The 18,965-nt window shown below is 36.6% G+C and overlaps 1 protein-coding gene across 2 annotated transcripts in view; it reads right to left on the bottom strand.

Moving 5' to 3' along the window:
* The window catches only part of LOC117564504 (peroxidasin), a 45,067-nt gene that overhangs the window by 12,147 nt on the left and 13,955 nt on the right, over positions 1–18,965 (bottom strand). The window contains exons 3-8 of one of the 2 annotated variants that reach the window (XM_034243321.2): positions 13,738–13,812; positions 9,105–9,202; positions 7,619–7,764; positions 7,030–7,091; positions 2,059–2,217; positions 86–214 (exon numbers count right to left, since the gene is read on the bottom strand). In XM_034243321.2, coding sequence (XP_034099212.1) covers positions 86–214; positions 2,059–2,217; positions 7,030–7,091; positions 7,619–7,764; positions 9,105–9,202; positions 13,738–13,812 — 669 coding nt within the window. The remainder of the gene's footprint in view (positions 1–85; positions 215–2,058; positions 2,218–7,029; positions 7,092–7,618; positions 7,765–9,104; positions 9,203–13,737; positions 13,813–18,965) is intronic. The other variant, XM_052002077.1, reaches the window with a different exon arrangement.

The raw sequence follows: 18,965 nt of genomic DNA, 5'->3' as shown, positions 1-18,965 counted from the left end.
AATATTTAAATATGCAAAATTGATATGCCCCTCAGCTCCCCATTTTTCCCAGTTCTGGGAGAGACTGCAAATCCCGCATACTTACAATGCACAATGAGCATGACACGCTTGCTGACTGTTGGCGGGATGCCATTTGAGGCAATGCAGAGATAGGCGCCCATATTCAAGCGATTCACTTTGGCAATGGTCAGAAACGAGCCGTTGTACGCGATGGCTGCAAGCATAAGAAAATACACAGAGAGAGAGAGAGAGAGAGAGAAAGAGAGAAACATATAGGTTAATTAGGATATCAAACAAATTTGTTAAGCAAACAACAATTGCTGGCACACAAATGTGAACACAACTGTGAGTGTATTCACTCTATTTGTATTCCTCCAAATATTTACTCATTCGCTTACTTGAACTATTTTGTGTGGGAATTGGTGAAGGGATTGAGAAATTCATATAACAATACAGCAAACAATTAAACCGAAATCTCAGAAATTTCTCAACCATACATAAATATTTCATTAGTATTATTCAAATAGACTTCCAGTTGAAAAACAGTCAGTTTCTTACTCATTGCATATGCAAGTCAGTACTTAGTAGCAGTAGTCAGTATTTTGATTTCTGATATTTTTGGTTATGCATCAACTTCAGCATTATGACGAAGCAGACTTGCAATTCTTTTTGCAAAATTTCCATACGATTCCTGTTCCTCGAACAATTCCGAAACATTCGAATTCACAGGTCCTTTTCTTTCCTTGCCTATCGAAGCACATTGGCATTTTATTTCCATCTCATTTGGTGTGTGTGTGTGTGTTAGGCAAAATCGAAGCTAAAGACGAATAGGAAAGTCTGTCGAGCGATTTATCGATTGCCGGGTGGTGGCAAAAGTGTAATGAATGTTTCATTTGGCCCAGCACAAGCTGACAGCACCAAAACCACAGTCTCGATGTAGATTTACAATTGGATTTGAATTGAGAATGCCTTTTGCCATGCTTTTCCTTTCAAGTAATGCACCTGTCACAGTTTCAGCCAGCATTATCGAAGGCATATTGTTCTTTGGCATCAATAAAACCAGCCGTGCTTCAAGCTCCAACTATCTGATCAATTTCGACAGCTGTGTCGAGAGTGACTGTAGCACTGGCTTATTATTGAACTACACTGAATACCAAGCAAAGAAAGTAAAATGCAGGAAGTAGAACATCTAATAAATAAATGATGTATGTTAAATTCAAGTCTAAGCAATTGAATTTCCGGCAGAATTATAACAAATCCGTCGCAAAATATTAATAATAATTTATTGTTTTTATCATTATATATATTTTACACAGAAATATTTTTATTGCAATTTTGTCAACCGATATTCTATCCTATTTTATAAATTTTTATTGTTGATGTTGTTCACAACTAATATTCGTTAAAAATCATTTTTTAATTAACGTAAAGAAATTAAATAAATTCTATATTTAGCGATGAAAAAAAGACCCCAATTAAGTACTTCCAGCTCAGTTGCTTTTTTTCGTTTAATTTGCTATAATAGTTCATTTACTTTTTTCAAGTTTTCTGCTAACAAATAAACTCTTTAAAAAAATTTGCATTTAAATCGTAAAATTGAAGCACTTGAGTGCTTAAGAGCTGTACAATTAACCTTGATATCAAAAGTTGATCACTGCCCTTTATTAGCGTCATTTGCGCACCTTGCACAGTCACGAATACTCACGATGACTTTGGTATATGAATTAATTACAGTCTAGCAATTGTTATTATTGAAACAAGAGCGACGGCCTGTGCTTCGATGTGGCTTCAAGTTAATTATAAGGAATTGTGAAAGTAACTTTAAAATGCTGTCATGGAAATTTAATGCTGAGAGAGCACGCACCATTGTTTGACTTCGACATTGCTGCAAATAATTTACATGCCCAACCCGCAGAATCTCCGCCAGAGTCCATTTGTCATGCAAACAGCAAGCTACTTCCCCACTCTCCCCTCCTCCATTCGTATTCGCATTCGCACTCACACTTTCATTCGCTCTCTGGCTATGGTATAGATGTATTTGTATGTATGTATGCTTACCCTCGGCGCCATTGGGCAGTGGTATCAGTTCGCCACCTTCGCGTCGCCAGGTTATCGTTGGCGTTGGAGAACCGGTTGCTGCACATTTTAGGGTTACGTTTGAACCCTCTCGTATGACCATGTCCGTGCTGGTCGGATAGTCCAGAATGTCTGGTGGCACTGTATACGCCAACATACACACACGCACACACAGACATAGTTATGGCAACAGTTACAAGCGACATATTATTCATACGCCGCGTGGGGGTAATGAAATGAGCACAGCAGACCGTAGACCGTGGATTGTTCACCAGGTGTCAGCAGTTGGCAATAGCATAGTTATTGTAGTTGTTGATGTTGTGTTGTAGTTGTTGTTGTGCATGACATTGTTGGTCGGCGGGTTGGTTGTTTGGTTGGTTTACAGTTGTTGTCGCCGTTCACATGCCATGTAAATAAGAAAATGAAATAAAGAAATATTTTTGAGTGGCTTTCAAAATAGCAAATAGCAGTTAGTGACAATTTCAAGAGACTTTAATTGATTTTGCAGTCATTTGTGTTGAACAAAGAAGCTTAAAATATCTTGTTAAAAATTTGCAATAATGTATTTAATATATTTCAACAAATGTATTTAAGTTGAATTTATATTTGTATCTTCTCACACGCTCTAAATACAATTAAAATTTTGTATAGATTGAAGTTTAATCGGTCTCTTTACTTAATATATATAATTTTTTTGTATAATTTAATTAAGTTTTTTCTATGGTTTTGAATATAAATATTATATCTTCAAATTCTTGTTGAATAATCTTCATTAAATTTGTTATTTAGTTAGTGCTCTTTTCAAAAAGTTTTTTTTTTTTGGACACAAAGCTTAAAATAAGCTAAATTGATATTGAAAACTTATCTGTGTGATAATTAAATGTTTCTAATTTGTCCCAATTAAGCCACTTCAAACACAATTTGGGTGTTTCTCTTTTACAATTATCACAATTTTTGCGGCAGTTCACACATTCAGGAAAAAAACATATTCTCCAGCTGACAAGAGCCAGAAATAAGGTTGCGACTTTATGTATGTCCTGCAAGAATATTTTTGACATTTTGCCTGTTGCGAGCTATCTTCCATATACCAGACTGTGGACCGGAGACAGGACCTGGAACTGTCGTCTATCGTCCGTTGTCTGTTGTGACTGCCAGTCTCTGGTGTTACTGGGCAATTAATTATAATTTTACGCTTGACAATTTTTCAGTTGGCCAAAACAGAAACTGGGGAGAGAGAGGACAAAAAACAGAAAGAGGGAATGATGCTAGGCCACTTAATGAATGAACGTTCCCTGTCCTATCGCAAACCAAACAAAATGTGCATTTAATAACTGGGGCGTTTAAAAAGTTGATTTTCTTTTTATTTTCCCCAATTTTGTTTGGCCACAAAAAAGAAAAGAATGCTGGGCAAATTGTGAGAATGAGAAACTGGTAGCAATTTGGTAATTTATATAAGAATGACAGCTTCCAAGAAATTATTGACATCCATTCACCATAGTGATTTCTTTACTCTCTTTGTCATTCGTTCTAAGGACGAGAACTGAGAGAGAGAACGATTGGCACACGTTTAATGGCCAACACTTGAGCGAAAGCCAAAAGCAAACAGAGCCAACTTATGACGCATATATTGAGAGTTGAGAGAGAAAAGTCGACGTGTCAACAATGATGGGCATGTTTTACAAAATGTACTTTTGCTTTTTACTCCACTTTGCTCAGTGCACACATTACATTGCGTATACGTCATGTTGAACAAGTTGAGTAGGCAACACACACACACAGAGGCCTCGGTTAACTTGTAAGTTGCCAGTAATGGCTCAACCATGTCATACAAAAGGCCCAACTCAAGACGACAAATGATTTGGGCTGCGTGTGAGGGCAACGAGGAGGAGGCACGTGTTGGAGTAAACGTTTTTTATCGCCGTGCTCAGTGGGTGATAAGTTATGAAATGAACTGAAATGATGTGAGATAAAAATTAATTTCAAATGTGCTTAAATCAGGCAAATGGAAATAAAGATTAAAAGCAATTTTTATGAATTGGATTTTTTTAAGCGGTTTGCATAATTTCATAATGCGCTTAAAATTCAAATTAATATTGCTTAAAGTGTATCTCACTATCTTGTTTCTCTGAAGTGCAGAAGCCTCGAGTAATAAATTCTTTACATTAAATTGCCATTTTTCAGCAATTTTCCACTGCGCGTTGAGACAACAAATCCAGTTTCGACGTCACCCGATGCCGTTTTGACACTTTCACAGCTTTGCCACTTGACTGCACTACCGCCCAAAGCGTTCCACTTTGCCCCACCCTACTGCTAGCATATGCACAATAAAGCATTGACTATCGCCCCCGAAAAACTGCCATACATCAAAGCTGCCCGAAAATGGACAACAAATTTCTCATCCATAAAAATTGTGGACACATTTTCGGTGGCATTGGCGACGTTTTTAGTTGCTTTTATTTGCTGATGCAGTTAAAGTTGGTCCTTTTTTATGTTTGTTGTGTTTTGTGTTTGTATTGTTGATTGTTTTTATATACATACTCGTATCTAGATGCCAGCCAGGCATTGAATAATTCATTTCAAATCATATATATTCGCATTGATGTTTTGCTTATGCTGTTAAAGGCATTGTCTGAACTAAGTCCGCACGGTTCGTGGCTCTGTAGCGTTTTCTCACATTTTTTCGATACAGCATTTTCGATATTCGCGAATTTCTTTCATTTATGCATTTTATTTGATTTGCATGGCATTTTTTTGTTGCGAGCTAATAATACATGAATCGATTTGTTGAATGCTCGAAAAATATGAAAAATTCACACTTTGATTTATAGACTTGTGAACAAATAGGGGAAATTTGAATTGATAACATTTAAATTGAATTAAAGTATGAAATTGAAGCGAGTAGATAAAATGTCGTAGAAAATGATATCAATTGAGTGTAAGATAAAGGAGGAACCTAATTGAATTTATATTCAAGCTTTAACAAGAATTTGGTTACATTAGTAAAAACCTTAAACTTTAAAAAAAGACAATTTGCTAAGAATTCTAATAAAATGCTTTTAAAACAGGTTACTTTTTTATTATTTTGAAACTAATATTTTATTGTGAAAGTTTATCTACCGGAGCGGTTAACAAATTATCATCTTTATCTCTTCATTGTGAGTTATGCATTAACCAGTTAAAGCAATTATTTTCAATTGTAGGAATGGCAGCTTCGCTTGGAATTCAAGAACTTCAATTTAAACGTCTAGAAGAGTCTCTGGTGATACATTTTCTTTACCTTCCTCAACTTTGTGTCTGTTAAATTCTCTTGGCTGGCTTGGAAACATTTTCTGGCGTTGCTAAATAAACAATGATTTTATGTTGAGGGTGCTGATGATGACTACAATGTGACGCTAGAGATAGTTGAGCGTCGCTTGTTTATGTGTTTGTTTTTGCGTGACACTGGATGAGTGAAGGAGAGTGAAGAGTGAAGAGAAGCGTGCAACAGAGAATCACACACTTTGTCAGTGGCAGCAAAAGCCGCGCTGATTTAAAGTGGTTTCGCAATTTTGCTCGTAGACTTAGTTCATTTGAGCGAAAAGCATTTTGCACTGTCAGTCAGTCAATGGGGCAGTTTCAACTTTCTGCTGGTGCTGATTCTGCTGTTGTTGGCTTCATTTCACAGCACAAATTTCGTGCAGTGTAGATGGCTGTAATGAATTTCGACATCAATGAAAACACAATCAACCAAAGTGGTTACTTACGACCGTAGCAAAATGCCGCGGTTTTTTTGGGATGTAAGCGGGAATCCAGGCAAGCCGGAAGCAAGGCAAACCAAAAACCGTGAACCCTCATCCAGCTGAGCGGAGCAGTGAAGAGGGCGGCATATTCATTTAAAATCAGTCTGTGGGCTTGTCTCCTTGTCTGAGGTTTTCGTACGCCGCCTGAATAATTAACGTGGGCGCATGGACACGAGCTGGGACTTGAAAGCGGACATGGAAATGGACGTATATGTACCACACACACTCACACACACGCAAAGGTGTGCAGAAGTGTACAAGACTAGCTCTGATGCAAAAGGCACGTAGCATGTAAATTGTTTCATTACCTGCTGCTCTCTAACGGTTCATTGTTTCATTTAGGTTAAAAAAAAAGACAGAAGAAGTGGAAGTGGAAAATCGACAATAACAACTAATGTGCCAGCTAAGTGAAAAGTAAGGACTTGTCGATAGCCGCTTTAAGTGTGCCAACAGACGTGGCTTTAAGAGTGGCCAACTCAGTTAGCCAATAGTTTATAAAACTGGCAAACAAACGCCCTCACTAAGCGCAGTCGGCAACCATTGCAATTAGACTCAATCGTGAGTTGTTAGAAGTTGTGCACAACTTTAGCCCCCAATACACTCCACTGAAACTAGCCCACTTTCCCATTTTTCCCGCTCAACACTTCGCTGAGCAATTAGTGCGATTTGAAACAAATACGAAAAAACAAAAACAAAATCAGAAAACAGAAAAAAAAAATACTATCAACTGCAAAACGAAGCACAAGTTGAGGGCGTCAATTGATCGACTCATTGACCAGCCAGCAGTCAAGACAAATTGCAATTAATTTTAGACTCTTAACTTCTTGTTTCTTCTGTACAACAAATTACGTGTGGCAAGTCAATATAGGTATGCATAGAAAAGTAGCAAAATTATGTCACAATTGCTAATTAAATTGTTTTCTTCAGATAATTACATTAAAATAAATTATTAATGATTATAAGCTGAAGACTTTAAAACCTGTTGAAGCACTGCAGCAAAACTTTATATAAATAGTTTAACATGTTTGATGAAATTCTTTACATAATTATAATAACTTCTGCGTGGTTGTTTTATGAACTACTAAAATAAAAGTCCTCATGTGCATATGAACTATTTGTCGTTTATAAACGTATGAAACTGCTTTTAGCTTTATTATAAATTCAGTCTACTCACCAACAACATCCAGATAACCGACTTGGCTCTTCATAGGATCCGTGTTTATTTGGCACATGTACCTGCCATTTGTGAACATTTTCATGTTAGATTATTCTTGATTCCGTATATAGGGCTTATGTTGTAAAACAAAAAACGAACTCAAAAATGCGATAGGCAAGCGTGCGTGGCGGCATTTTATGATAAAAACATGATGGAATGGCAAGGCATAAAAATTATGTGTGCAAAATGCAACAGACTTTAGTATGAGAGAACTGTGAAAAGCAAATAAAAATAAAAAGTATTTAAAGTTATGAAACATTTGAAACGAAATGGAAAATGTGAGCTGTCTACAAAGTATGAGATTATCAAAGCACAAAGTGTGGTAAATTGGATGACAAATTATTGTGACAACAAACAAAAATAAATACTAAACAGTTTACGAAAAATCTTTAGTTTCTATTATAAAATATCAAATTTAATTAAATGAATTGCAACAATAGTAGTTATAATTATGTTAATTATGTTATAATTTGCCTAATTGAATAAAAATATGTGCAGAGATAGAAAACGTATATTTGTATTTTAGTCGATGTAGTTTATACATTACCAGCCCTTGTCCGATTCCTTGACATCACGTATACGCAATATCCAAGCACGTTTCTCGGCGTGAGTAATGCTCATACGATGATTTTTGGTTATGACGTGATTTTGTATCGTTAAAATGGTCTGTGTATCGACACGTAGCCACGCAATCTACAAAAAAAAAACAGAAAAAAAGAAAGGAAATATTATAGTCACAAAGGAAGAGAACAAAATACTTTTTGAGCGGCAAATGGAGAAAATTGTAAAACTAAAACGCTCAACGATTTAGCTATAATATTAATGTTAAGGTAGCGTGGCCCAAGCTCATTTATTAGTCCAAAGACACAGAGTGTCGCCTAAAAGGCGGCCGACAATTTGATTTAAGGTGGCAAAAGTGGAAATTTGAAGCACAAGTTGCAGCCCATTAAGTGGGTCACGGTGAGTTCAGTTCTGTTGAGTCCAAGGCGATTCGGTGCATTTATTAATTTAGTGTCATTGAATTGTGCCAAATTTTGAGTATTCCTTATTGCATAGTTTGTAATTGATTACTATACAGTCTGGCGTACTTGCAATTTAGCATAAAGTAACTTTAATTGTAAAAGTAAATAAATTGTTAAATAAAATGTGTAAAATTACAAATTCAAAAATATACAAATCAAGCCCACAAAAGTGATACATTTAAATGAAGACAAATTAATTACCGGAAACCGGAAATAAAGTTACCTTTCGTTAGGGCAACCCAAAAAGCGCTCAAGTTATAAGGTAGAGAAATTGTTGTCTTCTTTTCATATACGCTGATATGAGAGACATCAATTCACTAGCTTTCAATTTGTACGCTTTAATGCAACAGACAATGCGGAACAACATTATTCAGAATTACCCAAACATAATAAGAGCACATTTACCAATTGGACGCTGGCCAAAAACGATATCATCAAGGACGCTGAGAACCTGGACGAACCGAAAAGATTATCAATTTGTTGCGTGTGCTTTCATTGGGTCCATTTACCTTTGCACCCGGCCTAAAAGCTGACTAACAAAAATTTGTGGCCAGCCGTTTGCTATTTTCGTTTCGTTTCGTTTTGGCAATTCATTGCGGACCATTTTTTGTGCTCTCACCCATCGGGTCACGAAATCAAAGTGGAGCCCAAGGGGCTGCAGAACGTGCTCAGGCCATGAGAACCCATCTCAGAGGAGTGGGAGAAGAGAGCATGGATGGAAAAAGAAAAGGGTCAGCATAAATGGCGCACACGCATTATGTGTTTAACGAGAACGCACGCACGGCCCCAAAAAAGGGTTCTATTCGGGGTGTGGCCAGCCAAAACTAGTAGGCCACGTTTTATTTGATGAAGTGTAAACTGTTTGGAATGACAGCGCCGCGAGCTGTTTCCATTAAAAGCAACACCTGGCGATAGGTGTTGCCCCCCTATAATTGCTACACTGATTGTCAAACTATCAAGCAAGCATTGTCCTGTTTTTAGTGCCGTGGCAATCGAAAACAAACTGCTTACCTTATACGTTTGCAGATTGTCCACAACACACTGGAGCACAGCCTCTCGTCCCACGGGAATCGTGACATTCTGCAGGAGTTCGCCGAATTTGGGTAAATCTGGAATGAAATTGATTCAGAAATAGCAAAGTTAAAAAAAAATGTTTTTAATATTTTTAGTCTAATCTAAAACAAGGTACATATCAGAGTGTTTCTTCCAACAATTGACTATTGAAACCTCTGTATATACCTTTAATTCGAATGGACTAAGTGGAAACATATGCTAACTTAAATTGATTTGATGTGTTGAAACATAAGTCAAACTTATCTTAGAATAGGGGAGCTTAACTTTCCAAATAGAGTCAAGCTAAGAGCCTCAATTCTTAGATAAAACGACTTTACACATCAATAGTGCACATTGAAGGAGTTTTGAATTTCAGTATTGTATATTAATAACTTTACTCTGAAGAAATGTTTAAGATATGAATAACATAATTCAATAAATAAAATAAATTTTGGTTAATATATTTTTTATACGCGATACTCATTGAGTAGAAGGGCATTTGATTGTTGAATTTATTTAAGAAATTCTCTTGCTTTGGCTGACAATCTATTCTATTTTGTACTTTATGGAATATTTAAAATGTAGTACTATATCAATAAACCAAAAATTTAAGTTTGGTATATTTTCAGTATTTTTGGGGTATTTTAATTTAGTATATTTTGAAATTAACACCGCACAGATTTGCGTTTATAGCAAATAGCAGGTATCTCTCAGTCGAGCACACACGATTGTAGCTTTTCTGCTTGATCTAATTTCTAATTGAACACACTTTAAAATGCACATTCATTTATCTCAATAAATCTAAATTAAATAGAATTATATTGAATTTAGATATGTTTATTTGCATCACACATTCTAAGGAAGTGTTCTGCACTTCACTTTCAAATACCATATATAGCAGATAAATATACTTTCGTCTGACAAGCAGCTCTAGTTGAGCTCACACTTTACCACTTTGGCTCAACCACAAAATTATGCTGACTGGCTGCCGCTTGAGTTCGCTAGCAGTGAGTTAGTCAATGCGTCAGTCAGTCAGTCAATCAATGCTCAGCGATGCGCACAGTGCGCGGGTTGACTTTAAAAGCGCGACCGCCCGCAAGTATGCAACAGATTTTGTGGTTTTCTTTTGTGGGAGGCTTTAAAACTTTACCCACTCGCACTTGTCGCGTGGGTGTGTGTGAGTATGTTTGTGCATGCCGTTGACATGCCAAGGAGACCTCAACAAAGTTGGCGTTACATAGAATAAGAGCGAAAGCAAAAACAAAAACGAGAACAAAAAAAAAACATACATGCCAAGCAAACGAAGCATGCCGCGTCGGCTGGTGATGCTTTCTTACATGCGGGGCACGCGTCAGTTAAAGCAAATCAACACATAACAATCTTGTACTCAAAATGCGTAAACAATGTGATAAGCAAACAGAAGAGTGAGAGACAGAGTTAGAGAGGCAGAGGAAGAGAATGTTTTTTTTTCTTTCATTTTTTTTTGATGTGTATTGATGTGGCTGTAAATCTCACTTGCAAGGGGTAAACAGCGCGAAAGTGCGCAATGCCCAACATCGCTGGCAACTTTGTGTGTTTGTATTTTGGTTTAGCACTGTGTAAATGTGTACATGTGTGTGTGCTTGTTTGCCTGTGTGCAAGTGTGTGTGTTTGCTTTGTGTGTTGTCATGTTGCTGATTGTCGCCTAATCTGCGTCTAAACATCACGTTCTGCGCCGCTTATTATGTACTCAATCCCCAAAGGGGTATGCTGCATATTCTATGGAAATCAAAGTGCTGATTAACTGATTAACAGCGGCGCTTTTGCAAGCCAACTACGGTATATTAAATTACTTGCAACATTAAACTGTTAACAGCCCACATTTTGGTATCGTATTTCACACCCTGCACTCAAATACTCTTCCAGTCACAATAGATAAACGAGTACTTAAAAAATGTTTACCTTAAGTTGCCTAACATTTTTATACTCGCGAAAAGAAAAGTTTCTTTTAATCTTGCAAAGCCATAAACAATGTCGTGGAGAGTATCTTATCTTCGGCTTGGCGTTTGTTTTGCTTTCTGTGTGTCCTGAAGTATGCTTCACTAGATAATAATAATGGCGATAGAAAGTCCAAGTGCCCAAGTGTAGGCAATGACAACGACGCTTCCCGTCGCCACAGCACTTGCTAATAAGCTCGATTACCCAGCTCCCGACGCGTCAATAAAAATTTGCCACAGACTGTCCTCTTTTCTCCCTCAAATCTCCCCCCTCCACCACCACCCCGTTAAACAGGCTTAATCTTTTCCTTTCTGCTCAGTCGCTACTCTCGGATGCCTTTTGCCAACTCATTTGATTTTGGCTCCGTTCATATTGATATCTGACTCCCTTTCCCTTTTCGCTTTTACTTTCACTTTCTCCTTCGTCGTCTGCCATCCCCTTCCATTTACTTTCCTCACTGAGCGTTGCGTGTATTTTTATGGCATACTTTTCGGCGCGTTCGTGTGTAAATATGTGCAAATTCGCAAATTCGTAACATATTTTGTTTTGTGGCACATCATTCGCCCAGAGACTTGGGTGTGATTGTTTAGTGGATTTATGGGCACATGAAATTAGGATTTAATGTGCATATGTCTTGTGCTTTGAGTGGATTTATTGCATATCCTTATGCATATCCTTTGCCTCTCTCTGTGCTTAACATAATGTTTATGATATATGCGAATAAAGCAAATCGTTTTTGAGCTCCGCCCTCCATTCTTTGTTGTTGTTCTTATTTCATGTGGATTTCAAGTGGCTTAGCCTGGAATACAGGGCTTATGCTCCATATTTGTAATTGTCATGATCATAGAAATGCTTTTTAAATGAAGAATAGTAAATATTATAACTTAGTGTTGATGAATGTAAACGGCAGAAAAAGAATTGTAAATTATCCGCATTTTCCAAACAGTAGAAATAACGTATAAATCGTTTCTAATTTGTTTATTTGCAGGCTATTGTTTTCTCCCTTCTCATCTCCTAGTTCAGCTAAACAAACCGTAAACACAAATGTTTGTGAATCAGTTTTAATCTTTCATTTGTTTATTTACCCATATCGTATGATAGGGGTTTCTTATTTGTATTATAAAATACATTTATGTGAGCATTTTGGCTTATCCATGAGTGGCTTTTAGGCCTCCCATAAGTACACTAGGCGTATTTCCGTCTCTCTGTCAAATTAAACTTTAAGCTCACTTTATTAAGTCAACTCGCCTCAACTTGACTCGCCTCGACTCCACTCTGCATTTCAACTTAATAAGCACGCCAGCAGCAGCAGCAGCAGCAACAACAGTCAGCAAATGGCGCTATTTAAATGCTAAACAACTCTATTAAGTTGCACGACACACTCACTCTCATACACACACACGCACACATGACGACAGAACACATTCACGCCAAGGGCAGCTTTAGCTTGAGCTTATTTCGTGTATATATGTATATTTTTTTTAGTTGCTTTCTTTTTTTTCTTAGACGGGAGAAGGCAGAAATGGAACCTCAGCACGTTTCAAATACAATTTACAATAAATAAAATTTAAAAGCGAGAAAAAATGCTGCGACAACAGCGCAGCTCAGCGCCAGAGAATACAGCGCAGAAAACTGAAGACAGACACCGACACCGACTCGTAATGGCAACACTCGCTGGCAGCACTATGAAACAGGGACAAGATATGAGCACGTGACGCTTGGGATAAGTAAAACGATACGAGAACACGTTAGTACAAATTTCAATTGACCACAACGAAGTGTGAATGCTCTAAGAAAAACACTTTTTTCTTGTGCGTCAGTCAAACATAAGTTTATAATGATTATAATTTATATATAACTAATTTTTAAATATAGACAAACATAACAAAATATATATGTTTAAATTTTGAGAAAGTGAATGTGTAATTTGATAGCTAAGGTTTTCATAGAAAAAATAAATTGTAAAAACTATTTCCATTTATTATGTAGATGTATGAAATAATATATTATATATTATATGATCAATCGCTTTATGTTCATAGTTTTTAATATAGAGCAAGTTATTGTGTAAAGTAACATATTATTTATTATTTCAAACACAAAACAAAATGTTCTGTTTTATTCAGACAAAATCTAAACAAATTAAATGTGAGGCGAACTTTGACTTTAACAAATGACTTCCTTGACTCTTATATTGTTCTATTTAGAGTATCAACAAGATTGTTACACAATGTTAAAAAAATTTACTCGAATCTGCAAGCTTAATTAATTTATTCCTTTATTTAATCAATCCTTGTGCTTTATGTACGAAATGTGCGCAACAGCCTGAAGCAGTCAATTCCATATTGTGTATTCGCGAATATTGACATTTGAGTAAGAACGATAGTCAGAAATTAATAAACATATATTAGTTCTTCAGCTCATTAAGATTAAGGTTTTGTAGAAATTTAAATTGTCACAATTGTCTCTTTTTGGGACACATTTTGTGAATGAAAGTCTAGCTGTAACAAATCCTATTGCAAAGAATAGCTAGATTTAGTACTTCAAAATGTTTTGCAAATGAAGGAGAGACAGTAACTGACGACAACATGTGGCTGAGAGGGTGGTTTCTTACCTTTGTCTGGTATCGCATTGACGGCCGTATCCTCGCGTATGTCCTCCAGCAGCTCCTCGTGATTTTGCATTTCCGCTTTAGGTTTTCGTTTTCGTTTACGTTTTGATGGAAATCGAGACCAAAGTGTCCCGTGAAAGTGGAGACCGAAGGCGAAAAAAGAGAGAGAGAAAGATAACAAAGTGTTAGTCAGTTACATTCACCGATATTAGGTAGTTAATTTTAGCCGAGTTACTCGCAACTCTGCTCGGGAAATTCAATTTGTGGCGAGCATATAAACAGATAAACAGCTTCCACAGCAATCGACTAGCAACCTCTCCAAACATTTCCCTTAAAACCGCACACAACACGCATACTACAGAGCCACATATTTGGTCGCTAGGGAGATATGCAGAGAGCCAGAGACAGAGATGAGAGTGTGAAGAGATGTTCGATGCTCCACTTCCCATTTGGTGTAGTCTCGTTTGTTTTTTTTTTTTTTTTACCATATTTTGGCGCATTTGTGCGCCGAGCAGTTCTTTACGAGCAGCTTGTAATTTTCACAAACCACAAAATGAAGTTGCACAAAATGTGCAATTTGACTCCTGTGCAGCAGCAGCAGCAACAGCAGCAGAAACCGAAGCCAGGAATGAAGTGTCTGGCATTGAAATCAATAATTGAACCATCATGAGGTTTGAGTTAGCTCTGAAGTTGGGCATCGCTTTCCCCAGACATGTAATATAATGCAGTGCACGCATCATAAAATATTTACCAAACTCAGCCAAATGGGGGTAAATGTGTATGCGTTTCTGTTTAGAATTTGCAATTGGTGAAATTATTGCATCGAAGAGGTAAATTTGCAGGTAATGGGCTTATTGATTAGAATTATTATTAGCTCAAATTGACTCAGTAGAGCTGATAAAGGGAATTTCATTGGAAATAAATTGATAACCGGAAGTAAAGTTCAAATGGTTGAATTCCAAATGCATTTACGAATTCAGGAGAAATTGGCATGAAAACCTATAGAAAAGCTTTAGAGAACTTTAGTAAAGAGTTTAAGTATAAATCGAATAAAATAACTAAAATAAATATTTACATGTTAATTTTGTAACTAATAGGTGTTGGCTTAAAATGGTTGTGAATGTAGTGTTACCGAAGAAGAAAAGATAAATTTATTGAAATGTTCTTGTGGTGCCTTTCATTCAATTATGTTATTATTACTTCGAATTTAAATGATATTAGATATATAAATACAATAAACTGCATTATTTATGATTCGGTAGCTGAATATTTGATTAAGTTCGGATAAAAATTGTAGAAGGTATTTAACACATTTTGTTGAATGCGAAAAAACGTTTACTTAGTATTGGTTTTTGTTGCTTTGGCTGGTAATCTTGTATATTTTGTACTCTCTGGTATTTTAATTTTATTTTAAATTTATCAATATATCAAATACAGCCTTCGGTATATTTTAATATGTTAAATTAGTATATTTTAAGAACAATACCGCACTTTTTTGTTTAATGACTACCGTTTATCTCACAGTCAGGCATACTCGACTATAGCTTTCAAACTTGTTTTGTTTGAAACTGTTGACAATATACACAGAAAATATTTCTACTAAATTTTGAATTTTCAAAGAATGATTATTATTGATCTTTTTCTTAAATCGAATAAAATATTGAGTGTCGCAATTTTATTATAGTAAAGAAAATAAATATCATTTGAGTTGGTATTTATTGCTTTGAAATGAAGAAATATTTTATTTCATATCATTCTGCTAAAAAGTTTACTTGCAGTCATAGATATTTGAATTTCTCACTTTATGGCTCTTGTTGAAATTCTTTCATCGTACATCTATATTGCCATTGGCAAACCTGGCTACACTTTATACGAAACTGCCAACCTGATTTCTTAGTTTTTTATTCATTTTTCAGCATTTTTATTATGAGCTAACCCATTTTCACGGTCACGTCAAGAGTCGACTGCAAATCACGTCATTCGATGCGGAGCAGCAAAATGTGAAAGAAAGCGTAAAAGGAACTTTTCTGAAAAAGTTGCACAACTGTTTCGGTCTATTCAGGGGTCTGTTGGTGTGGTGAGGTCTGGTCGGGATGGCACGTAACATTCACTGGCAACATTTGTGGCCCTTTTGAATGCGTTTTCTTTGCCTCCACACACATGTGATCCACAAGCTACTAGACACAAGGCAACAAAAACAGCTGTATGCAATATGACAGCAAAGATGTTGGACAGCCGAAAGCGAAGGGAGTGGAGGATGTAAATTGGGATTGGAATTGGGATTGGCATGGTGATGCCGAAGGGGGGATTTGTGATTGCGGGGAGTGGGTTGGCTGTGGTATGCAACAATGCAACACAAAATATTACAAACAGGCTGAGCTGCCAAGTCGAGCGCAAAGTTGTTGCCCAACTTCAGCATCAGCATCGGCTTTGCTTTTTACTGCGTTTGATGTTTGCTAGCTGAGAATGCACAACGTTCATTCCCCAGCCCCGTTGTCTCTTGCTCTTTGTCAATCCAGCAGCAAAACCAACCCCAAATGCTTGTGAAATCGAATTTATTGCATACTTCTGTGCGTCGCTGCAACAGCCACAAAATGTATTTGCCCTGCCAGGCAGCTGTGACATTTTCCCAAAGTCACTGCGAATGCAATAGGGCAGGCAACATCTCTTCTCCCTCTCCCTACCCCTATCCCTCTCACTCTTTACCATCCCCTTTTACTTTTCTCATACCAATGGCAGTTAGCATGTGCTTGGCGTTTATTAAAATGCAAACTGTGCCCGAATTGTTGAGCATGAGAATTAATTGAAAATTTGTTTCCTCTTCCGCCATTTGTCCGTTCCCTTTTTCTCCTCCTCGTCCTTTTTCTTCAACTGCAGCTGTCTGCTATGAATTACTTATTTTTCTTATTTTGTGTTTCTCATTTCTCTCGTTTCACATTTCTTATGTCAATGTTGCCATTTGCCATTTGCGTCGCTTTTGCTTGCTCTACTCTCCTTTCCCTCTTCCTCTACCTTTCCCCCTACTCACCACCTCAATCACCAAATTGCCCAATCGCCCATTCGCGAGCTATGCCAAATTCCAATTCATTTGCTCTATTGACAGTGTGTCTGCACGCACCGGTTAGAGTCCAAGGCCTTTACGCTTATAAATAACTTGTGTGTGTTTTTTTTTCTCTACTTTCTTTTTTTCTAGCTGTCATCATGCCGAAAAAAAACTAGGCGAAATATATGCCAAGGTGGCCAAAAAGTAAATGCTAGTAAAAATCAATAGCAATCGCACAGCGAGTCGAGAAATGTTTGCCAAGAAAGTGACGATTGGTTGTAAGTAAGAAATTGGTATGTAAATGTCACGGAATTTACTTTAATAGCAAATTGTGGGCTAAGTTAGGTTTCCCGGAAAATAACCTGCAATTATGTGACAGTTATAATTTATAACAGTTATTATATTGAATTTCGATATAAACATATTTTGATATACTACAAAATTAATTTAAGTTTTTGGTGCTAACATTTTATACAAAATATAAAACATAATAATAATAATTCAATAAATGTTTGATTATATGTACATTTAGTTAAGTGACTTCAAAAACTGTATAAAGTTATTTTCAATCTCTTAAATTTCTTTAGACAGTTTGAAGTATATTTAGACTACCAAACAAAGAAAAGTGGCAAGTCGAAGTTTCTGGGAATTGGCCATCTTTCATTTCCTTATCATTAAGCCCTCGAAATGCTTATGAACATACTTCAAATTGAGCTATTTCTGTTTGCCACTTGATTGCACTCACCTTTTTGAGGAATGCCGCAATACACTGCGCTCCATTTGCGTGAGGCAGTGCGAGATGGAGAAAGTGAAAAAGAAAGAGAGAGAGAGACAGAGAAAGAGCGAAGGAGAAGGCAAGTAGGCCAAGCGAACCTCAAAACTTCATTAGCCAAAAAGCACGCGCCGAAATTGAAGCGACAGCATCAACAACAGCAACAACAACAAAAGAAGTATGCAGATTGGAGAAAGAGAAGAAAAATCGACAGAGAAAGAGATAGAGAGAATCTTTGGGACGTCGGAGGCCATAAATTGCACGGCGGCAAAAATAAATGTAAAGTAAATGGCGCTAATTCAAAGTAGATTTATTTATTATGCCATTTTACTTGCGGCAGCTCGCCAAGAAATATGCTTTAAATTTCCACAGACCATTGTCAGTCTCCCTGTCTCTCTCTCTTCTCTCTCTCTTTCTCTCATTCCTTCTGTTTTGGCGCACGGTAGGCGTAGTCGAACAACAAACGAAAACAAATGAAAATAAATGTTCAAAAAAAAATTATGCAACAAAAACAATAAAGTTGCCGAAGAAAAACTGTAGCTCCTGGCATTGCCATTTATGGGAAAAACTCTCGAGCTTTCTCTTCTTCATTTTTTTTTTTTTTTTGCTGTGCAAGTACACGAACATTTTAATTTACGCATCCTGTGGCGCCTCCTTTGAGAAGCAACGCACCTGCTGCGACAGACAGCCCATCGTACGTTCAGCGCCTCAGTTGCTGCCACAGCCGCAGGCTGAGAGAGTGAGAGAGATGAGAGGAAGAGAGAGGCGCCTGGACGTCTGCTGTTGATTTTAGCCATAATGCTAACGCATTTAAGCCAATTTTCGTGTCAGCTCTCAATGATTTATTAGCCCAAAAACTGTAGACAGCTTAGCACCCTAATACGCAGTCGGATACGGTTACAGATACTGAGTATAGCAAACGCTGCATGGGATCTCCACAAATACTCAAGTAGGTGTCAACAACTGCCTCCAAGTTGCACAAATTTGTCTACAATTTGTTTTTGTTTGCGCCTAATGATTATAATTACGACAAATTTCGACAAATTTTCAGTTACAGCAGCAAATTGGACTCAACTTAGGTGGGAGATGTAGAACAAAGGACAGATTTTTCTATTTGAATATTTAAAGAAATGTTGATGTCATTTAATCCATTTAACATTCTGATTTTTTTTTTACAACTGTTCTCCCCAAGGTTTTTAATTTTATTTAGTATTCAATTCTATTTTTACAAGTCATTTTCATACATATATTTAATGTATTTTTTGTAAATGCTTATATCTTTTAATGTTTAAATTAATAATTTTATTTATATTCGAATTATATTCTTTTCTCTGAATTAATATTACAATTCAAAAATTTAATTTCACTTTTTAACTTAATTTGTTAAATAAATTACTTTTATTACGCAATGTGTGG

Source organism: Drosophila albomicans, chromosome 2L (assembly GCF_009650485.2).
Source record: "Drosophila albomicans strain 15112-1751.03 chromosome 2L, ASM965048v2, whole genome shotgun sequence".
Lineage (NCBI taxonomy): Eukaryota > Metazoa > Arthropoda > Insecta > Diptera > Drosophilidae > Drosophila > Drosophila albomicans.
This window is presented reverse-complemented; position numbering and strand designations above follow the sequence as displayed.